At 47.5% G+C, this 20643-nt stretch overlaps 1 protein-coding gene and 1 long non-coding RNA gene across 3 annotated transcripts in view; one reads left to right on the forward strand and one right to left on the reverse strand.

The window, feature by feature from the left end:
* Positions 1 to 20410, forward strand: part of LOC121669851 — a 34777-nt gene extending 14367 nt beyond the window's left edge. Inside the window, exons 3-5 of the long non-coding RNA XR_006017913.1 lie at positions 13574 to 13706; positions 19722 to 19781; positions 20199 to 20410. This is a non-coding gene — a long non-coding RNA (uncharacterized LOC121669851). The remainder of the gene's footprint in view (positions 1 to 13573; positions 13707 to 19721; positions 19782 to 20198) is intronic.
* The window catches only part of IGDCC3 (immunoglobulin superfamily DCC subclass member 3), a 102471-nt gene continuing 92378 nt past the window's right edge, over positions 10551 to 20643 (reverse strand). Inside the window, exons 10-14 of one of the 2 annotated variants that reach the window (XM_042039383.1) lie at positions 17979 to 18167; positions 17615 to 17719; positions 16483 to 16621; positions 16060 to 16267; positions 10551 to 15970 (exon numbers count right to left, since the gene is read on the reverse strand). In XM_042039383.1, the coding sequence (XP_041895317.1) occupies positions 15806 to 15970; positions 16060 to 16267; positions 16483 to 16621; positions 17615 to 17719; positions 17979 to 18167 (806 nt within the window). In that variant the 3' untranslated portion in view covers positions 10551 to 15805. Of the gene's footprint in view, positions 16268 to 16482; positions 16622 to 17614; positions 17720 to 17978; positions 18168 to 20643 lie in introns of both variants that reach the window. The other variant, XM_042039382.1, reaches the window with a different exon arrangement.

A 20643-nucleotide genomic window follows, 5' to 3' on the forward strand; every position in this document is an offset into this window, starting at 1 on the left:
GCTCCACCACAGGCAGCTGCATTCACCCCTCTCCATTGCTCCTCCTGTCAGCTGTGGTGAGCTGCATCCCTTGGCCATTGTCATGAAGGGCATGACCCATGGTCTAGAGCAGCCTGCTCTAGTGGAAGATATCCCTGTTCATGGCAGGTGGCTGGAACCAGCTGATCTTTAGGTCCCTCCCAATCCAAACCATTCTAGGATTCTATGATGCTGTGATCGTGCTGCATCCTCTGCATGCACGCATGGCTCTGGCGTCGCATTTCATGATGCAACAACCCAGAAACTTGTGGCTTCCATATGCCACAAATTATATTTTTTTCATCCTCTGATATGTATTTATTATTGAAAATTAAAGGGTTTCCTAAATTTTTATTTCTGAGCTGGGCCAAACACAGCTTAGGCAGTAAGCAATGCATATTTATTTCCAGTTCATGAAGGAAAAATATAACATCTTTCCTTGTGTTTCTATAATTTCTTTTCTGTGCATATGCAAATTGCGGGTTTATTTGTGCAAGATTTATGCAACTAAATGATGGGGAATTATAGAGGCAATTCAGTGCTTAGAAAGAAGAGACACAATTGCTGCAATTTGCTCGTGCCATGCGCTAATTCCTTCAGAAAATGCTTTTGCTCATTTATTTGCACTGAGCACCGATTTCTGCACCCCTAAGCAAGCTTGGGAAATGTTCTCTGGGCTCAATAGACTGAAAATGGTTTATATTTCTTTCTGCCTGTGCCATCGCTTCCTCATAATACTTTATAGCAATTAGTAACAATAATGAAATATAGCCGTGATTTCTCAGCACTGGAGAAACGCAGCCAGCGCTTGTGAATCAAGCACTTTTTCTGGTCAAATTGGCCATTTAAACATGCTGCTCAGGAAGTTTTAAGTCCACCTCGATGGATCACTCCGAGCTAAGCTCCATGGGGGGCAAAAACACTGCTTGGAAGCAGATTTTTTTCCCTGCCAAAGCTGAACCTCTTCTATGAGGTGATGCTCACAGCTTTGGGAGAACCTCTCACCCAGGCATGAACCGATGGATAGTGCTTGCTGACAAGCAGCATCCTCACTGCTGCAGGGAGACCTTTCTGAGCCAAGGTGTCAGAAAGAGAGTGGCAGCCTGAGATGAGGCAGCTCCCAGGATTTTCTCCACATACCTCCTGGGTGAGGCCATATAGGGAAATCCCACGGGGCTGGGATCATACGATCATGGAATCATTTAGGTTGGAAAAGATCATTAAGATCATTGAGTCTAGTTGAGCCTCCTCTCCTCCGGACTGAGCCCCCCAGCTCCTTCAGCTGCTCCTGGTGCTCCAGACCCTTCCCCAGCTCTGTTCCCTTCTCTGGACACGCTCCAGACTCTCACTGTCTGTCTTGGAGTGAAGGGCCCAAAACTGACTCCAGGATTGGAGGTGCCTCAGCAGTGCCCAGTACAGGGAGACGGTCACTGCCCTGGTCCTGCTGGCCACATTATTGCTGATATGGGCCAGGTGCCATTGGCCTTCTTGCCCTCTGGGCACACTCTAGCTCATGTTTGCTGTCAACCAGCACCTCCAGGTCCTTTCCCACCAGGCAGCATTCCAGCCACTCTTCCCAAGCCTGTCATGTCACATGGGGTTGCTGTGACCCAAGTGCAGGACCTGGCACTTCACCTAATGCCTTAGTTCCGATGCCCGGATGCAGGATGGAGACAGGACACAGAGACGGAGGTCCAGGGCCCCAGGTACTAACCTGGAGGTCCTGCAAAAGGACTTGTTATAGTTAAATGTCACAAGACAGCTGGTGCCCAGCAGTTAGGAGAAAGGGAAGTGATTTAGTTTTGGTCATTATCAGAAAAACATGTGTGGAGGACAGGCAATGAGAAGAGCAGCCGTTTTCTATTAGGATAAGAGTAGGTCAGGTGTAGTTAAAACTGGGTAAATGGAGCAGGAAATGTGGCTGTATATTACTCACCCAAGATATATTGCACACATTAGCCTTGTTTGATCGGGTTATTCGGAGATTCAGTGCTCCGAGTGGTGTTTTAGGGTGGCCAAATCCAGGCTTTGTACTCTATTAAAATAAATATATTGCTTGTGTTTAATAAAGTCTCTGAGTTTCCATGTAACCGAAAGTCTGCAAGTGGTCTTTGCTGGAGTCTTAATGAGTCCCTGCCTGCAATAGGCTTTTGAAGGTGGAAGGTGTGATATTAATATTGTTTATGTAGAAAAATAATTTATGAATATTCATTTAATGATGTTGCTGGCTTCCAACATGTTTCTGCTCTTGGGAGCTCTAATGAGTTTTCTCTCCTGGCAGAGAGCTGCCTTATGGAAGCACCAGAGGCTTTGCTGTGAGGGCTTGTGGGCTGCCCTGTGCTGTGGAAATGCATCAGACTAGTGGAGCAAGGATAGTCAGAGAACTGCAAGGCTGGTCTGAAACTTGACTGTGGAAACTGCCCTGGTTTTGCAGAAGGATTAGGAAAAGTTCCTTTTCTCTGTTAAAAAGCCCCATGCAATGCAGAAGGCTTTATTAGCGCTGGACAAGACAAAATGTATTGGCTTGGGTTTGGTTTTTTTTTAGTGTGTCTAAAGATTTTGAGTCTTAATGGAGTGTGTCCTCTCAAAAGAAGTTGAGAGGGTGGTGCTAAGGTGGACAGTTGTTACATGCTTAATTTAACTTTATAAGACTGTATTCTAAGAAATAATACCTTTTATCTCACCTGTATCCTTTGCAGCATCTTTGTCTGCATTTACCTTTGGTGCTCTTTGACCACCCCTTGGTGCATAGACAGGCTCTTTATCATGTCCCTATAGCTCCTTCCTAGCCTCTTGAATAAATATTATAGATAAATACATGTTTCTGGCATGGCAGCATCCTGCTTTCCTTTCAGGGATGGAGGACTGAAGTCCAGGTCCCTCTGAGATGGGGAGTCCACATGGGCAGGCTCATCCCATGGAAGGGTGATGTAAAAGGCAGAGCAAACCTCCCTGGGGGCAAACCCTGCTCTGGAGCTCAGCTCAGCTTTGGTAGCCTGGATTTAGACATCCCAGCAGGAGGGGGAATGAGTCCAAGCAGGGAACCTCAGCCAAGCATTGGACCCACCTGAGACTTGCCAAATCCTGGTCTCTGGAGAGAAGTCTCTGCTGCAGCAGATGCTGCACATACAAACCAAAAATCAAGCCAAGTGTGGGGGCACTTTCCCAGCTCTCTTTTCCCTGGCTGCCCCAGGGCAATGCTGGGTACATCATCCACAGCCACCGTCCCATCTGTGGGCAGTAAATCCTGCGGCAGCAGTTGGGGCTGACTGCGGCTTGGTTCCCCCTTTGCCTCCAACAAAGCTGTATTGTTTTGGCATGACCTGCTTTTAGGAGCCCCCTGAGGTCCAGCTTTATATCTGTCCTTGCCAGATCCTGGAGGGTGGCTGGGACCCAGGCAGGGTCAGCAAAAGGGTACGTCACGGCTGGACAGCAATTATCCTCTGGGCTGGGAAAAAGCCAGGGCCAAGGCTGTGCCGTGACCTGGGGTCTCTTAAAAAACCTTTGAATGGTTTCAGGCTAGCGAAGGTTGGGTTGCTTTGCTTCAGCACATTCTCCGCATCCTCCCCCAGGCAAATTTCACTTGTTCTGCTTAGTGGTTACTTGATTTGGACATCACGTAGCAAAACACATCCCACTTTGCCCTGCCCTGGCACCCCTGGGCTGGAGGGAATGTCCTTTGACCCTTTCTGATGAAATCCTGCAGGACTGAAGCCCCGTGCTTCAAATCATTAGTTCATTAGTTTCCCATTCTCCAGCTCTGGGTACCATCTGCCTGGCAGAGCCACTGAATGGGGTTAAACCCAAAAGAAATAGCAAATTCTGAGTGTGCAAACTGCTTGGCTTGTGTTAAACAGGAGACAGAAGCGGAGTCTGGATGGAAATAGGCAAACTAAACTGAGAAGATTGGTATCCAGGACAGCTCAGAAGGGGACAGCTGGGGAGGTGTCAATGTCCCCCCACAATGGGCTGGAGGGGAGGCAGCCACTTTGGAGGGAAGCTCTGCATGCCACCTCCCGATGCTCAACATCACTTTATTTATTTAATTTCCCCCAAGCAAAAGCAGCCCAATTCCCTCTTTAAGCAAGCTCTGCGAGTCAGTGGCAGAGCTGGTCAGCCCCTTCCCATGGCTCCATCAGTCCATCAATCCACTAAAATAAAAAAACTATGGGCAGAAGGTGCTAGTTTTGGGGGAAGAATACTGTCACCCCAGGGAGATGCCAGTGTGTCCTGTATGCATTAATGAAACACTTTCTTTCTGGTTAGGACTTGAAGGATGCTCATTGAAAATCAGGCTGCCATGGAAACCAAAGGTGTTTAGTCTTTTGGGAATGCTGTTGGACAGAGGCAGGGAGAGGTGTGGGAGGGGGGAGAACAGTCTCTGAAGAGGCATTTTAGCAAACCCCTTGATTCACCGTCAGTCCGTGCTTGTCTGTTGCTTGTGGCTGCTAATTGTGGGAGGGAAGGGTTTGTCCCTTTACTGGATGCTCTTCATGGCTGCAGGGGCCTCCTTGCCCTCGGTGTGTCCCTAAGTGGATGGGGCATGTGGACCCTCACGGCTGCAGGGGCAGCGATTTGCTGTGGCAGCGGTGCAGGGTGTGGACGGGATCGGCAGCCGTGGAGCCCCGAGCGTCCTTGTTGCTGTCGGCACCAGGTCCCTGACAGGAGGCAGCAGGTCAGGGACCTTCGGCTGCTCAGGGACCCTGGTCCGGGCACTCTGCCCCCTGCTCCCCCTCCCCTGCTCCTCGAGGATGAAGCACAGGAAACTGCAAGCATGGAGAAGTAATGGAATTATTGCTCTGTCATGTACCATTCATTTTAATTAATGCAGCACGTCGGCGCTGTGACAGCAGTATTAACGAAGGTTGGGAGGTTACTGCAAAACAATGTCGTCTTCCTACACCTTGTCACTTCCCAGCGCTGTCCCCGGACCAAACCCCATCTCCTTCCCCTGTTCATTCCACTTTCCATCCTCAGGTGCTTGCTGGGAGCCTGTGTCTGCAGGCAGGAGCTGGGGGCTGCTCCCACTCGCCCTCGGCCCCACACAACCCGTCACCATCAGAAGTACCTACTAACGCGTGTTTTAATTAGAATAATCACCGAGTTGCATTAGGAAAAGGATGGGAGTGGGTCCCCGTTGCTCGCACAGAGCAGCTCTTCGTTGTGGCTTATACAACACCCTGCACTAAAGCTGCTGGAGGTTGTCATTAAGGTTAATTAATTGCAAAGATAGCCAGTGCTTTCTGATGGGTACCTTTGTGTTAGGGGTTGCTCAGTGGAGCGGGGGCAAACCCAGGGAGCTGTGCAGTGGCTCAGCCTGGGATTGAAGGAAAAATGCAAAGAAATAGATCAAAAGAGCTAACAGCCACCCTTCTTCCCGTCAAATATTCCTGAAATCAGCACGTTCCTGCAGAAAACCTCAGCGCATTGGAAAACCCTCAGCCGTGAGAGCGGGGGCTGCCAGTGCCGGCTGCTCGAGGATAGATTCGCCCGTGATTTGGATTTCTCCTTTCGCAGCAGTTAACGTTTTGCCACCATATCCCGCTCCGTAATTACAGTGACTGCACGGATCAATTAGCGCCGCTTAAAGCCATTAGCAGCCCAGCCCCTTAGCCCGGAGCCCATGGCCAGCAGCCGTGTGTGTGGGGAAGCCGCGGAGGGACCCATCCACACAGTACCTGCAGTGGGCAACCCCTCACTTCTTTTAAATTCAATTTTATTCTGCTTTTCCATGTTGTAACAATCAGCAGATGATGGCCTCAGCAGAGACACCGGGACATACTTTGTCTGGCTGAGAATGTTTCATTTCACTAGGATTTCCATGTTTCCTCTTGGAGTTGCCCGAAAGGTGACAGTTCTGTTTTGTGATGTGGTTTGTTACCAGAAATTTATCCTTGTTCTGTGCCAAATCCAAAGCCTCTGAAGGTCTGGGACTGTCTTGAAGCATCCATTTGCAAGGAAAAGCAAAAGCCTTTCCCAATGTCTCATCTAGGGGGATGAGAGAAACGGGGTGAAAAGCAGAGGAGGGATAACAGATATTTTCATATCTGAAGGGGAAGACAAATATTCTCTCTGTGCCTCCGTTTCTCTGTTGGAAATGCAAATTTTGCCTCTGTTGCCCATGTCACCTGCAGATTGAGAGCTCTGTGGTTTTGGCTAAATGATTTATCAACAGCAGGAAAACCTGGAGCCAGCCAGCTCCAATAGGGTGGCTCAGTTAAAGGATGTAGATGAAGCTCCAGGCTCTTCCCAAATTCATCCTGACGTATTGGTGAGCACAAACACCTCAAACACCAGGTTTCCATTCCAAATACGACCATTTCTATTCACCTTCTGTCTTACACCAAAAGTGAATAACATCCAAAAATTTCCCCAAAGTGGGTATTTCTTCCAAGGTCTTCCCTAAAAACACGGGTTAAAAAAGTCCTGGCAGAAGCCATGGCTGTTAACCAAATCTTGTAACATTAAGATTTCCCATGCAGGGACTTTTTCTCTCTTTTCCTCTCTTTGACGACAGGCTTTACCAGGTTTAATGGTGACATCTGTGTGGCCTGGCTGTCCCTGGGCAGAGCTGGTGTCCCCAGCAGGGAGGATTCCTCTGCATTTAAAAAACATAAATAGCCCGAGGTGCTTTTATTTTTTTCCTATTTCTCATAATTTTATCATATAAGAAAAAAAAATGTTAAACTGGTGTAAAACCCATATTTTCAACAGGACTGAGGGACCTTATGTTCTGAAGACTCCTTTGGGTCCATGAGACAACTTGGTAGTCCCTGGGAGAAGCTGAGGGGGCTGATTTCCCAGCCCCAAATCATAAATCATGCATATAAAAAGTCACTCAGGGCACTCTAACCTAGCGTGGGGCAACTGTAAATATTTTTGATCTAAGAGATTATTTTCTCTTTGGGCAGTGGCTTGCTCTGTGTGTGACATCTCATTCCTAGACTGATGTTTTATAGGCATGTGGGCCCTTGTATCTGCTCATGGTTAGTCGATCATGCCAAAACATATGGGTTGTTATGTACTTTTCCATGTATTCCTGTTATAAAGGCTCCGAAAATAACTGGAGGGTTAAAAAATAAATAAGTCTTGAGGATGGTATTGTTCGTGCTAGATAAAATCCTGTGAACAAAGCAATTGGCATCATTTCACTTGCAAATTGAGCAGTGAAGCAAAATACCATTTATGAAACTGTAATTTATTCTTGGAAAATCAAGCACTTACAATGTTGGCTTGTCGCAGGTTAAGTTACAGAAAAGGGAAAAAATAGATTAATGATGAACGTGACAACATTTCAGGGTAAATCATCACAGTGAAAGCCTTTGAAAAGCCTGTTTGCTCCCTGTACAAACGGGATTTTTATTTTTTTCTCCGAAGAATATTAAACCAGGGTGCTTTGGTGCCGGGTGCAGCCGAGCAGGCAATGGCAAGGTCTGAGGAGGTCCTTGCACCCCCTTTTACCCCCATCCTGCTGCATCCTGTGCTGGGGAGCCCTCGCTGCTTTTGGAAGCCAAAAAACAAAGTCTGGTTCATTATTTTTTTCCCTGCCTGCAATTAGTCCATCCCTTAATGATCCTCTTTCTTGCAGATGTTCTTATTATATTCACAGAATCACAGACTGGTTTGGGTTGGAAGGGACTTTAAAGACCATCCAGTTCCAATCCCCTGCTATAGGCAGGAACACCTTCCATTAGACCTGGCTGCTCTAACCTGGCCTTGAACACTTCCAGGAATCTTCTTATATTTTGGTTCTGTACAACTAAAACCAGGAAATGTGAACAAGCAACTCTACAGTGGGGACATCACCAGTGCCACCATTGGGGCGTCAAACCCCATCATCAGCTCCTTCATATGATCCACAGATGTTCCTTGACAAAGGTCTCCCAAGGTCTCTCCTTTGCCCTGGCTTTTGTTCCTTATCCCTCTTAGCCCTTTTTCTTCTGACCAGGAGACCACTCTCCACTGACAGACACCTCTTGAGAGCTAGCAGACACCATGGCATTGTTGCAATGGGGATGGGAAGAAAATGAATATAATTTGCACAAGAAGAGGACAGAGCTCATCCAAGTAAGTCCATAGGTGATGAGGAGGCACAGCCTTATCTCCTGGCATGTGGGAGTTTCTGGACCAGTTGGAGCCATGAATCCCAGCCTGGAGCTGCACTCTGGATGTGCATCTTTTATCTTTATTTAGGGAAATATCAGCAGATAGTCCTAATCCCCATGATTTCTGCACCAGCATCTTTTAAGGGCTCACTGTTAAATCGCAATCACCACAATGATGAGGTATTTGGGGCAGGAATGGGTATTTCCATGATTCTGGCCAAGGCACCACTTGTCCCCCGCGGCGCTTGCCGAAGGTGACGGTAAAACAGAGTTCACAACCCGAGGAGCAATTGCTGGCTGTAATAGTGTGTCACGTATTAAGGGAGCATGTTTGAAACCACGTTATATTATTAAAATTCATGGGAGTGATTTATAGGGGTTTTTAAAAACAGCAGCTTGCCAATATAAATTGGCTTAGGAAAGTCAACTGTAATCCACCCAGGTCCAAATAATGACATTTCCTCCAATACATCCAAAAAGCTGAAAAGCAGAAAATAATATCCAGGCTCCAGAGATAAGGCGAGCACCCAAGGGAAAAAGGACTCTGAAATATTCATGCAGCCGTAGATTGGATGGTGGAAATGGCTGTTCCCAACGGCTGCGTTTAGGGACTGATGAATTTAGTTACTGTACCTTTATATTTATCGCTCAATAAACAAGACAAGCTCCTTTACGAGGCTGAGCAAGACTAATTTAGCTATTTTAGTGCAAAGGAAATGGTTTTCTGGGCAAGGCAAGGGGTTGGTAATTTTGTATGAAATTAGGAGACTTTTAATTTAGCCACTGAAGGTGCTGGGAATAACAGGGCTGGAGATGAGATGTGAGGAATAAATCCCCCCCATAGCAGTGGGGTTGGGTACTCACCCTGGGTTTTGGGGGACCCCACACTGAGAGAGAGTGGAGCCTTTCTGGGCTGCCTGCACCTGCTGATGAAGATGTTCCAGCTCTTGATTTTTAAGATGATTTTTGGAGGCTGAGGGCGTCACTGTAAAGGTTTTACAACAGCAATGCTGGAATCAAGCGTGGCTCTGTAAAAGTGTCAGCAAATGAAGCGGTGATGCCCAAGCGGTATTAACACCAAAATGACCTTTCCAACAGTTAGGGCTTTATGGGATATTATAAATTCTCCCTGTGTTGGCAGGGTTATAACTAGGACATTAGTAACATCTTCTCTGGCAATATTTGAGGCAGGAATGTAGTGTTTGGAGCCGAAAACACCTAACTTAATTTTTTTTAGTGTTTCTGTAGCTGAAAAGTTGATTTGAGATGTTTCCAGCAGAAATTTGAATACACATGGTCAAAAGGAGATTGTGTCTATTAAAGATGAGTTTTGAGCACTCAAGTAGGGTTTTTTTGAGGGCTCTTAGTATTTCCAACAGCCCAAACTCAAAGTGATTTAAATGTATTGCTTGGGGTTTTTTATTGCCTTAGTTTCTAAGACTTCAGATTAATATTGTCAAACCTTTTTTTTATTGCCATAAAGGCAGGGAAAGTCCTTTTTAATGAAAGCCACAAGCTCTACACAATACCTTGACTTTGCAGCTGCTATCTGCAGTACCAGATTTCACTGAACTTACATGAAAATCCCCTGAGTGAGCCCACTCTGATCTTTTTTTCACCTCTTGCATTGCCACTGGGAAATAAAATCAGTTTTTGTGCTGGTATTTATTATGAAGTATATATTTAGACAATCCATGCTGCAATTTAGCAGTTCCGAGAGCTTTGGGGAGTTGTTTGAAGCGACTTTTCACTCACCTGCTTATTGAAACCCCTTCAGAAAGTGCTGCTGGGCTCAATCTTGCTCATTTATTCCCTGCAGCCTCTACTCTGCCTGTCCTTTGGCATCGAGGGCAGCAGCAGCAGCAGCAGCACACAGGACAGTGGCAGGAGGGTGGCTTATGGTTCACAGCCTGTTTTGGGGCAAGGATGCACCTTAGAATCCCAGAATGGGTTGGGTTGGAAGAGACCTTAACAATCATTCAGTTCCAGCCCCTGCCATGGGTAGGGACACCTTCTACTATCCCAGGCTGCTCCAAGCCCCATCCAACCTGGCCTTGGACACTTCAGGGATGGGGCAGCCACAGCTTCTCTTGGCAGCCTGTGCCAGGGCCTCCCCACCCTCACAGGTACTGCCCCATTAGCGCTGCAGGCAGTGGAAAAAGCAGATGCAGCAATAGCTGAACAAGAGCCAAGATTCTTTGGAAATTGATTTGCACTTCCAAGCACAGGTGTCACACTGTGACCCTGGAGGTTTCATCTCACCCAGCTCCCAAAAAACCCCTCAGCCCTTAAATGCTGAGTTTTGGAAGCTGCTCTTTGAGAGGAGCTGGATTCATTGCCATCCATCTGATGTGATGATGCCCCAAGTTGCCCTGCATGATCCCCACACCACAGCCCTGCATGTGAAAAGAAAAGCCCCACACAGGCTCATTTATTCTAGTTTTATTTTTCTTGTACAAGTAGCCACAGGCTAAAATCTAAACAGAGCAAACTACAAAAAACCTGGATTTTATTTTATTATTATTTTTTTAATACAGAGCTAACAATTGTGGGATCAGTGGGATTTCAGTACCAAGACAGTTCAAAGTAAGAAAGGTAGAAAATAAACAGTAGAAAAGTGCTTTGCAATTTGGGTTTTTAGTATTACTCCTAACAGTTGATTCCCTAAAAGGACTGGGACAAAGGTTTAGCATTGGTTTCATTATGACTTTCTTACAAACATAAAGATATTGCAAGTTTACATGATAAATAGGATCAAAGTACAAATCCTTCTTTGCTTTTTAAGTCAGACCCTGATCCAAAGCTCCATGAAATCAGGCTTGTCCCCGACTCGCTGGGCTTCACAACTGGCCCTGTCCCTTCTCCCCACATGATGCTGAAGCCCAGGCTCTGCCCTTGGAGTAAACCTGGAGCCATTTCCCTGATTCTGAGTGTTCCAGGGGGGTTCAATGCCATGGCCCCATGCCAGCAGCACTTGCAGCTGGGGGTGCTGTTGCTTCACTCGTCCCCATCTCCCCGCCCGCAGCTCCAGCCCAGGCACCTTCCTTTTCCTTTCCTTTTTTTTAATTTGGAGGGTGAGGGAAACAAACGAGCCGGCATCAAGTTGCTCAATGGGATCTGTAACCTGCCTGCTCTGGCGCGCATGGGAAGGTATAGATTTCCACACAATGTTTGCACAGATGAAGTGAGGAGCTCCCCCCGTTTGTTTCCATAAGCTTTTAATTTCCTTTTTTTTAACCAATCTTCCCAGGCTTAAGTGCTGTCACTCAGCTCAGAGAGGGCTTGGACACTGTACTGATCCCCCCTGAAATGCCATGGGATGGTTATCCCAGAGGAACATCCCCACAGGCAGCAAAACTCTTCCCTTCACTATCCAGAGGCAACAACACTTCATAGCTTCTCTCCTCTTATTGCCAACTTAAAACCTACAGTACCTTGGTATAATTTTGGGTGGAAGCTTTAAATTTCCCAAACTGGTCCAGCACTTAAATACATCAGCACCTTTACAAAACAAGGAAGAAGAAAGATAACGGTAGACAAATAAATACCTGAATCCAACATCGTGAAAATACCCTGTCACAGCATGAAACTATTCCCTGTTCAACTAAAGACAATGTGGATACTATCCCTGAGGAAGAAGCCATCTCTGGTTAACTTGAGATCTCCAAGAATAGGTTGTGCCCATTATGGGTTACCAAAAATTTAAAAAAAAAATCAGCTTTTGGATATTTATTCCTTCCTATAATTTCATCTCACCACAGCCAGAAAATAAGAGGGTTTTTGGGATCAGCTGAGAAAAGGCAACAGGTTGAATTAGTGTAATTATTTGAAAAATACTACAGGATGAGATTCCTACCCCAAACACAGGCGGTTTCCAGCAGTTTGCACCAGATCCAACACCTGCCCGTTATCCAATGGTTTTATCTCTGGGTAGAACTGATTCCTCCCATCAGGAAAAAGGTGGGGGGGAGGTGGGGGGGCAGAAAGGAATGAGAAGCCTTGCAACCTGTTCCTTAGATGTTGTGGTGTGTAAAGAAGTGTGAAGGGAGTGCTGCCCTTGGCTGGCAGGCGGGCGGGCACCAATGGTGAAAGGCGCTGGGAACCACCTTGGGACTGTCTGGCTGCCTCCGCCTCTGGTCTGGGGACACCAAATGATGCCTTGACCCGTGTCTTGTGACACAGCCCCACATCTGCAACACACCTGCTGTCCCACATCCACCCAAATATGTGTCTACCCTAGTACAACTTGTCTGCTTGAGTACAATTGTGCCCCAAGCACAGAATAAAATTCCATCAGTTTCCTTCAAAACCAGGGCAGCAGTTTGGATGAACGAAGGACACTGTCCCCCATGCTGAAACCAAACACAAGCTCTTTTTTAATTCTTTTTTCTTTCTCATTTCACAGATTAAGGGCCAGACATACTCTAGGTGATGCTTTCCCAAGTTTTGGGTTGGGACAGCTTCGCCTCCAGCCCAATTCAAGCACTGAAGTACAGTGAGTGGGGCTGTTACGTGTTGCTTATCCAGCTGACTGACAGCTAGAAGCACAAAGCCAATATGTAATTTTGAGTGGGTTTTTTTGCCCAGTTTGGTGGATTTAGGTAATTCAGGGAAGACCGTGTATCCTCATGGATCACCAGACTTCAGCCACACCCCTTCAGGGACTGAGCTGCTGCAACCGTCTGCGTTAGGTCCCAATGGTACAGACTGACAAGAGTGGAAAAGAAACCCCAAAAAATAGGAAAAGCTAAACATCTAAAAAATAGTCTTTAAAGATTTACATCCACTTTCAACCATCTCAAACCAACACAGAATCTGCATTGGTTTAAGCCACCACATTTCTGCATAATTAAAAAAAAAACAAAAGAAAAAGCTCTACTCTTCACATACTATTGTATTCCGACTAGTCAAATGGCACAGCATTTCCCTTTAATAAAAGGAAGTAGTGACAAATACTTGTTACTATTACAATATCACAATAATATGATATTAATTTAATAGCATGTTCACAGCTTCAGGAAGTCTGAGCTGAACACTAGGTTCTGTGTTCACTTTGGCAACAGTACTTATTCAATGTGAATGGTGGCATTACACACATGAAAAAAACAATAAAAAGAAAAACTGGGCTGGAGTGGGAGTGGGATGTCAGGAGAGGATCAGGTTGTCTTTGATATGAGGTTATAACTCGAGCTGTTTGGAGTCTTCTCCTCCCTCCTGCCTTCCCCTAACCTCAGCTCCTGCGATGGGGTGGGCTGTGCTATTGGTCTCACATGGCGCTGTCCCCCCACAGTCCCTTCCCAGGCTGTCTCCAGGTCCAGCATCACAGGTGTGAGCAGGGATCCTCTGACAGCCCATTTAGCCTCTTTGGTAGGGTGGGGAGAGGCTGTTTGGGGGGGTTAATGCCAAAATTTAACCCTTCGCATATTTTCTGTCCTGCATGATGTCTACAGGAGGAGAAATTTTAATGGAAGAGGGCTAGGAACACTGAGCCTGAACAGCTCCTTGCTCTTGAGATTGGTGCCATTACGTCTACTTGGGCCAAGCTCGATGAGGTAACATGGAAGGACAGAGTCCTGCTACCAGGTAACCCTGCCCAGTACCAGGGCTCAACTCAGGGAAGAGGTATTTGCTCATCCTCCTGTATATTGTACTATTTACACAGCCATCAGTTTCATCCCATTGCCAGCTGGGCAGGTCATGAGGGGCGTTTTTGACACAAGGGACTCTCCCACTGGTACCATTTAAAAAAATGCAATTAATACTTTTTAAAAAAAACCCTTAAACTAATTTCCTTTCCTGATTCCTTTCACTGTCCTTGCAAATACAGCAACGTTTGATTTACCACCACCTACACAAAGAGATCAAACCTTCACATTTGCCTGGATTTAACCACCTCACACAGCAGGGAAAGGGCTGCCCTCTGGCACCATCTGGCACCTGGTGTCCCTGTCCCCCATGTGTGCCCCCCTCTCACCCATGGACAATGCCAGTCACACACTGACTCACAAGGCTGCACCACGCCAGGACAACCCAACCTCCACAGTGTCAGGTTGGTGGTTGATCTCTGGAAGGGACAAACCCTCTCTTTGGTGTCAGGAGCTCCTCTGCCCACCCTGGGCATGGGGAAGGAGCAGCTCTGGCGGCCCCCAGCATCCTCCTTGCCTTGTCCCGTCTGGGGAACTGAACCCTTTTTGGCTCTACTCATCCTTTGGACATTCTCCTGTGGCTGGAAAGGCGCTGGAGGAGCTGGGAGCAGCTCAGTAGCATCTCAAGGGATTCTGGAAGTGCTCTGTTGGGGTTTCCCCATGGGTGCTCCTGATAGCAGGGTGGGCTTTGGGACAAGACAGTGACATCCAAGTTCCCACCTCCCAAGGGTGTGTTGTGCTGCTCGTGCCAGCACATGCCATAGATCATCCTGCTGGGAATCAGCCTTGGGGAGCAGCACACTGATGAGGCAGAAGGGTGCCCTGGCCCCAGCACTGGCATCTGAGCACCCCATATCTTCAAACTCAGGATGGACTGGTGCCCAAATCAGCCCTGGAAGGGCAGCGGTGCCAGGGAGCCACACGGCATCGCGCTGCTTGTCTGTGACAGCCCCAACAATCTTTGAAGTAAAAAACCACAACACGAATCTCCGCCACACAAAATCACCCCAGAACGCCCAAAAGTAAAGCTCATAATATCAGTGAAGCATTGGGCTTCACTTGGGGCTGGGTGGGAGATGCAGGAATTGGGGAAGAGGGGACACACACACACACACACACACACGCACACTCTCACACATGAGTTTCTCTCACGCTTGAGGTAGAACATTGCTTTCAAATGTTTGGAAGTGCTTTACATGGGAATGACAACAAGGAAGCCACCAAGGTGGCGGGTACAGAGCGTGACTGCTGAGGTAGGACCATGCTTGTACTGACCAAGTGCTATGCTACTTGTTTGTTTGAACACGAAGGAAGACACAGGTATTTCTGCTTCCCAGAAGACATTCATTCCGGTTGAGGTAGGTTCTGAGTTCACTCGGGTTGTCTGTCCGAGTCTTTCAGTAGCCCTCAGGCATCCTTTGACACACATACACTCTTTTTTTTTTCTTTTTTTTTTTTTCATATTATTTAAAGTCAATCCGCAAAAAAAGTATCCTGAGAAATAGCGAAAGTGTACAAAATCATCAAATCCATGGAGAGAGAGCCTTCCTGGGCCTCGATTTTTGGAGTCAAGTTAGAAGGATTTTTCCAAATCCAGTCTTCTGGAAATGAAAAATAGATCCAAAAAGTAGTCCTAAAGCTGCTGATCAGGAAAAAGTCTGGGATGCCAAGAGATGGGGGCTCCACCGTATCTCCAGTCTGTCAGAGACTGGAGAGTTTGCCAAACTCTGCCAAGGAGTCTGTTACATAGCAGCTGCAGGGAAAATCCATCATGACCAGTCTCCAGAGAGCCGTCATTGGAAGAAACACATTGAGAGGCTCAAGAGAGGTCAGAAAGATAAACTTCACAGAATTTCCAAAAGGCTGTATACATATATATATATTTATATATATATATAAAAATAAAGCAAAACAAAAAAATAACAATCAGACCGTAGAAATCTTCAATTGACCTGAGATTGACAACTCGTAAAGATATCACCAGCCGCGGGTTTGGTTTCTGGTAATTCCTACAAGAGGCTTTGAGTCTTGGCAGTTTTATCCTTCATTGGCAGGACCATGATTGGGAGCCGGAGCAGCAGGACTGCTGCCACAGGGGTTTTTTGGGAGGGGGTCTGGCTGCTCCTCAATGATGCTGAACTCATCCAGAGGGAGTGTGGAGATCTGGGTTTCATCATGGGGGGCTGATGGGCTGTGAGCCAACTGGAGAGAGAGAGTGGGGGGGGACAATGCAGTGACAGTGACAGCTCACGGATGCACAGCCAGGTGTGCTCCTGTCCTGCTGGACTTACCATTATTCCCTTCTCCTGCTGCTCCTGGGATGGGGATGCTGGAAATAACCTCTCCAGCTCATTCATATCCAGCTGCTTTCCGTTCAAGTCCCGGTCGTCCCTGTCCCTACGAGTGGCCCCGTTCAGGACAAGGCCCGTGGCGCTCCGCTGGCTCCGGGGGATCTGTGGGGTTGACAGCTGCTCCTGCACATTTTTGCACATCAGGAGCCTGAAAAATAAAGAGATGGAGCCTGAGAGTGAGAGAGGTGGTTCATCCTCTACTCCTTCCCCCAAGCCAGCGTCTGCCTTATCCCTGTGCTACACTCCTTCATCCTTCAGTCTATCCTATAAAGTCCAGCATTGCACTGGGAATGTGAGACTCAGTTGGGCACACCCACAGTACCAGGGACCACCACCCCTGAGCAGTGGCGTCAGCATCCCTACCTTCCTCGGTACCCAAACATAAGGAAGAGGATGCAGAATATGATGCATGTGACACCGATGTGGATCCCGATGATGATGCCCGTTGTGGAGGTTTTATTGTTCTGCTCATCCTTCATGCAGTCACAGGGAGGATTCAGCACTGCCAGGAAAAGAGGGAGGTCAGTGGTACTACTCTTCTATTGCTCCTCCAGCTTTTGGGGAGCCCACAGCCAAAGTCAGTCTTGGGCAGTGCTGGGAGCTGTGTATAGGAAGAGGAGAACCACGTGGGAAGCAGGGGGGTCGCTGCCTGCCAAGCACCTCCCTTGCTCCCAGCACCCCAGGAGGGTGCACACAGCAAGCACAAGACTGGAATGTCTGTAGTGAGCCAGCCCCATTACCTGGCTGCTGTCATTAGACACAATTAATGAAAAAACCCACTCTGATGTTAATTTTTGCAATCCCCCATGCCAAGGTGGGAGGTAAGAGGCAGCCACCACATCAGAGCAAGCTGAAACCTGATGGAGTAGACAGATGCCAATGAGATTAGTATTTACTCCAGCACAGACAGACTAATAACTATCTCTTGAAGATATTCCCATTGGAGGCTTAAAAGGCTTCCAAGAGCAGCAGGATGTTTTTTACACATAGATGAATATGAAAGGTGTGATCAGTTAAGAAATTCCCTCTAGAGGTTTCTCCTTTGTTGCTGTGTAATGCAGGGCTCACACTCTGCAGCCATTTCCTTTTCCAAAGCCATGTGTCCTCCCTTTTGACCAGTGAAGGTCAAAATATCCAGGAGAGCTCCAGGACAGCAGAGATGCTCAGTGCACCACGTCTCACCTGAGGATGGCAGCTTGTACCTTATGCATGGGGGTTGTTCATGTTCATGGCCTCACCTCTGGTTCAAATTTAGGGGACAAACCTGGCATATGCAAAACATTTGGTTTGTCTTCTCCCCATTGGTAAAAAAGCCATCCAGGTGCTCTCAGCCCTGCAGAGTTTTGCCTCAGCATTATTTGTGATGCTGAAAATAAATGAGTGGCTGAAGGTGAAATGAGGGTAATGCCACAGGGGGCACGCAGGATGTGTTTGGCCTCACCACCTTCCTGCAGAGCTTCCCAAAACCAGCACTGAGACCCAGGTCCCATCTCACCTGTCCTCTCCACGGTTTCCCTCAGGGATACGAAGCGGACAGTGGAGTTTCCATCTCCATGCTGGTTGTAGGCGAGGAGCTTGACTTCGTAAACCACCGATGCGTCTGCCCGGGGTGGGACACAAGAGGGACAGTTCAGGTGTAACCATGAGCCTCATCTCCCCCAGTAACACTTATTTGGAAAAAGAAATCTTACCAAATACACACAAGATGCTGCAAACAAGTACCTGTTGCTGGGAAAGCACCCACAAAACCTGGGGGAGAAGCTGCAGCATTAAGGGGTTGGGCTGCACATTCGAGCTCTCTCCTGCTAATCACGACAGGGGTGGGGAGGGGACATGGATCAAGGTGTCACCATACTCACCCAGGTGGGTAATGTTGTAGGCAGTGACGTTGCTGGCCAGGAGCACTGGACCTGTGTACTGGGAGAGGTGGACTTTGCGATAATACAGCTTGAAGCCTTTGTGCTGGCCCAGTTTGATGGAAGGCTCCCACGTTGCCTGCACGGTGGTGCTGTTAATGACTTTAATAAAGAGGGATGGCATGGCTGGGACTGAAACAGAGAGAGAAAGACAGTGGGTTGCATGTGCTTTTTCTGTTTGTGTGATGAGAAATTTCCCAGCAGCCTTTCCCTGCAGTCACTGCACCAAAGAATGTGCCAGCTGAGACTGAGAAAAATCTGAGCACACCAGAATCTGGTTTAACAGCTTTGAACTTCTTCAGGGAGCTGCAGGAGCTTCCAAGAGTTCCCTCTGCTCACATCAGCAAGCAGAAGCTACTTTTACACTTTGGTTGCAATCTGATGCTCAGCCTGGCCGGGTCAGGGCAGGAATGCAGTGACTTTGGCAATGCATTCTCAAATTCCAATTTTTTGCCCTCACCCTGAGGCACAGACCTTTCAGAGTGATTAATCCCCCCTTCCTGGAGGAAGGAACCAGATGGGATGGAGCTGGAGACATTCGTCTTAAAAGTGTGTTAGGTACCTGCACTGGCTTGCAGGGGGCTTGCTCTCCCCATCAGCTTTAGGAGGGAGGTTTGTGACTGTGCTGGGGACTCAGGAGAGAACTGAGGCATCTTCATCAACAGCCCTGAACAGCTGAGCAGCCCAAGATCCCTGCACAGCCCGAGGTCCCTGCACAGCTGGGGCTGGCTTGTTTTGGGAGGCAGGCACTTACCTGATCTTAGGGGCACACAGGGGGTTAGCTGGGAAGATGTCCCTGCTGCTGATTCTAAGTCCACCAGGAACATGCTCCAGTAAATGCCCCAAAACCCTGCCCTTATTCTCAGGATGTGCTGCAGAGGGGGTCAGACCATTCCCTCTCCAGGTCCCCAAAAAGCTGCCTGGCCCCATCCTGCCCCATCGGTCTGGATTGAGAGGAAAGATCTGCATATCAAAGCCAATTTTCTTGTGATACCTGGGTTTTCCAAAGCTGACTCTGCCCCTAGCCCAGCCTTGTGCCCTGGGCAGCACTGGGGCATACAGTCCATGTTTCCTCCTCCCCCCTGCTTTCTCCTACACTGGTCACACCAATACCAGATGTGTCTCAGCAGGACATTTCACTGATGATTTTTTTTCCTCATTTCCACAAAACACCCCCAGGCTAAACTCTCCCATCAGTTCCCCAGCCTTTGGCACCATCCAGAAAGTGCAAAGCATGAGGTGCTGCAGGCTCTGCCCTGCCCAGGGCTCTGCTCCAACACTGGCACCAGGAGGGAGAAGAGTTTTTGGGCAGCAGGCACCAAGTTCAGCTCACCCCACAGCAAAATCATCCAGCAGAACAGCCCTACTTCTCAGCAGCCTCCAAGCTTTGAGGTAGAGCTATTTTTCCAATCCCACATGATTAGAAGCTCAGCAGTTCCAAATACAAGGATTGCTGGGCCTGAACTGGACTGAAGCTGCTTTCTGGCTTGTTTCTCCCTAAAGGGTCTCTAAGGATGAGCAATGCAAACCCGGCTTTTGGCAGAGAGTTCAGCGCAACCATTAGTGAGCAATGGGGAAAAGCAGATGAAGTGTGGCCATGTCAGTCTAAGACTGATGAGAGCTAAAAAGGGCATTTCCTCAATTTAACAGTAAAACTGCACAGCACAACCGTTTGTCTTTTCCCAGGTACTGAGAGCTCAAGCCTTCCCACAAGGAGATTCAGAGGAAGGATGGATGCCTCTCCAGGTGAGCAGGAGGGTCTGGGCAATCCTGTCTCTTCCCAAAGTGATGCCCTCCTTCAGGCTGCAGGAGCTTTGCTCGATGTCTTCTGAATAAGCCCATGGAGATGAACAAGTCCTTGCTGACTGCTGCATATTTCCACGTGGATTCGGGAGGAAAGACCCAGTGTCCTGGGTCACATTAATGAGATCCCATCCTGCCTGAGTGCTGCCAGTGGGAAAAAAATGGGCTGAAGTACTCCTTCTTGCTAGGATTTTATTCTGATGTGCATTTCATTGCTGGGAAGGCTGAACTTAACAATTCCTGAGTACAAAACACAGAGTAAAGTCTATTTATATCAGAATGTGCCATTCCTCCCAAGGCTGTGTATTTTTGCAGTCCAATTAAATACTCCTTTTTTCTCATTCTCCCAATTCCCTCTAGGGCAAAATCCCCGCTCTGAGAAGTTGGACCCTTGCTTAAAGCATCACTTTTCCAGCCACAGATGAAAACACCACAGAAAGGGAAATTATCACATTATCCCATGGACAAAGAAACACTGATGTGGGCCATCCTGATTTGTGAAGAGTTGGCTTTATTTTATGGTTGCAGAGCCTTACATTTAATAAAAACCACAAGAATACCTCTCCTTCAAAGTATGGAATATATCGTATTTATTCAAACTTTGAGTATATATATATATGTATAATACTGATTATAGGTATATGCACTCGCAGAATGCACGTGCTGTTTATAACGTGATTACACAAATAAGTGTATACAATGGAATATATCTGTGTGTGTGTAAATATATGTACACACACCAGCAGATAGGTGCTTCACAGAAGTATATATTAGACATAATATGGAGCTACTATAAGTGAGGCAT

Source organism: Corvus kubaryi, unplaced genomic scaffold (genome assembly GCF_017639235.1).
Source record: "Corvus kubaryi isolate FWS band 111438036 unplaced genomic scaffold, C.kubaryi_AGA036_p1.0 37394, whole genome shotgun sequence".
Lineage (NCBI taxonomy): Eukaryota > Metazoa > Chordata > Aves > Passeriformes > Corvidae > Corvus > Corvus kubaryi.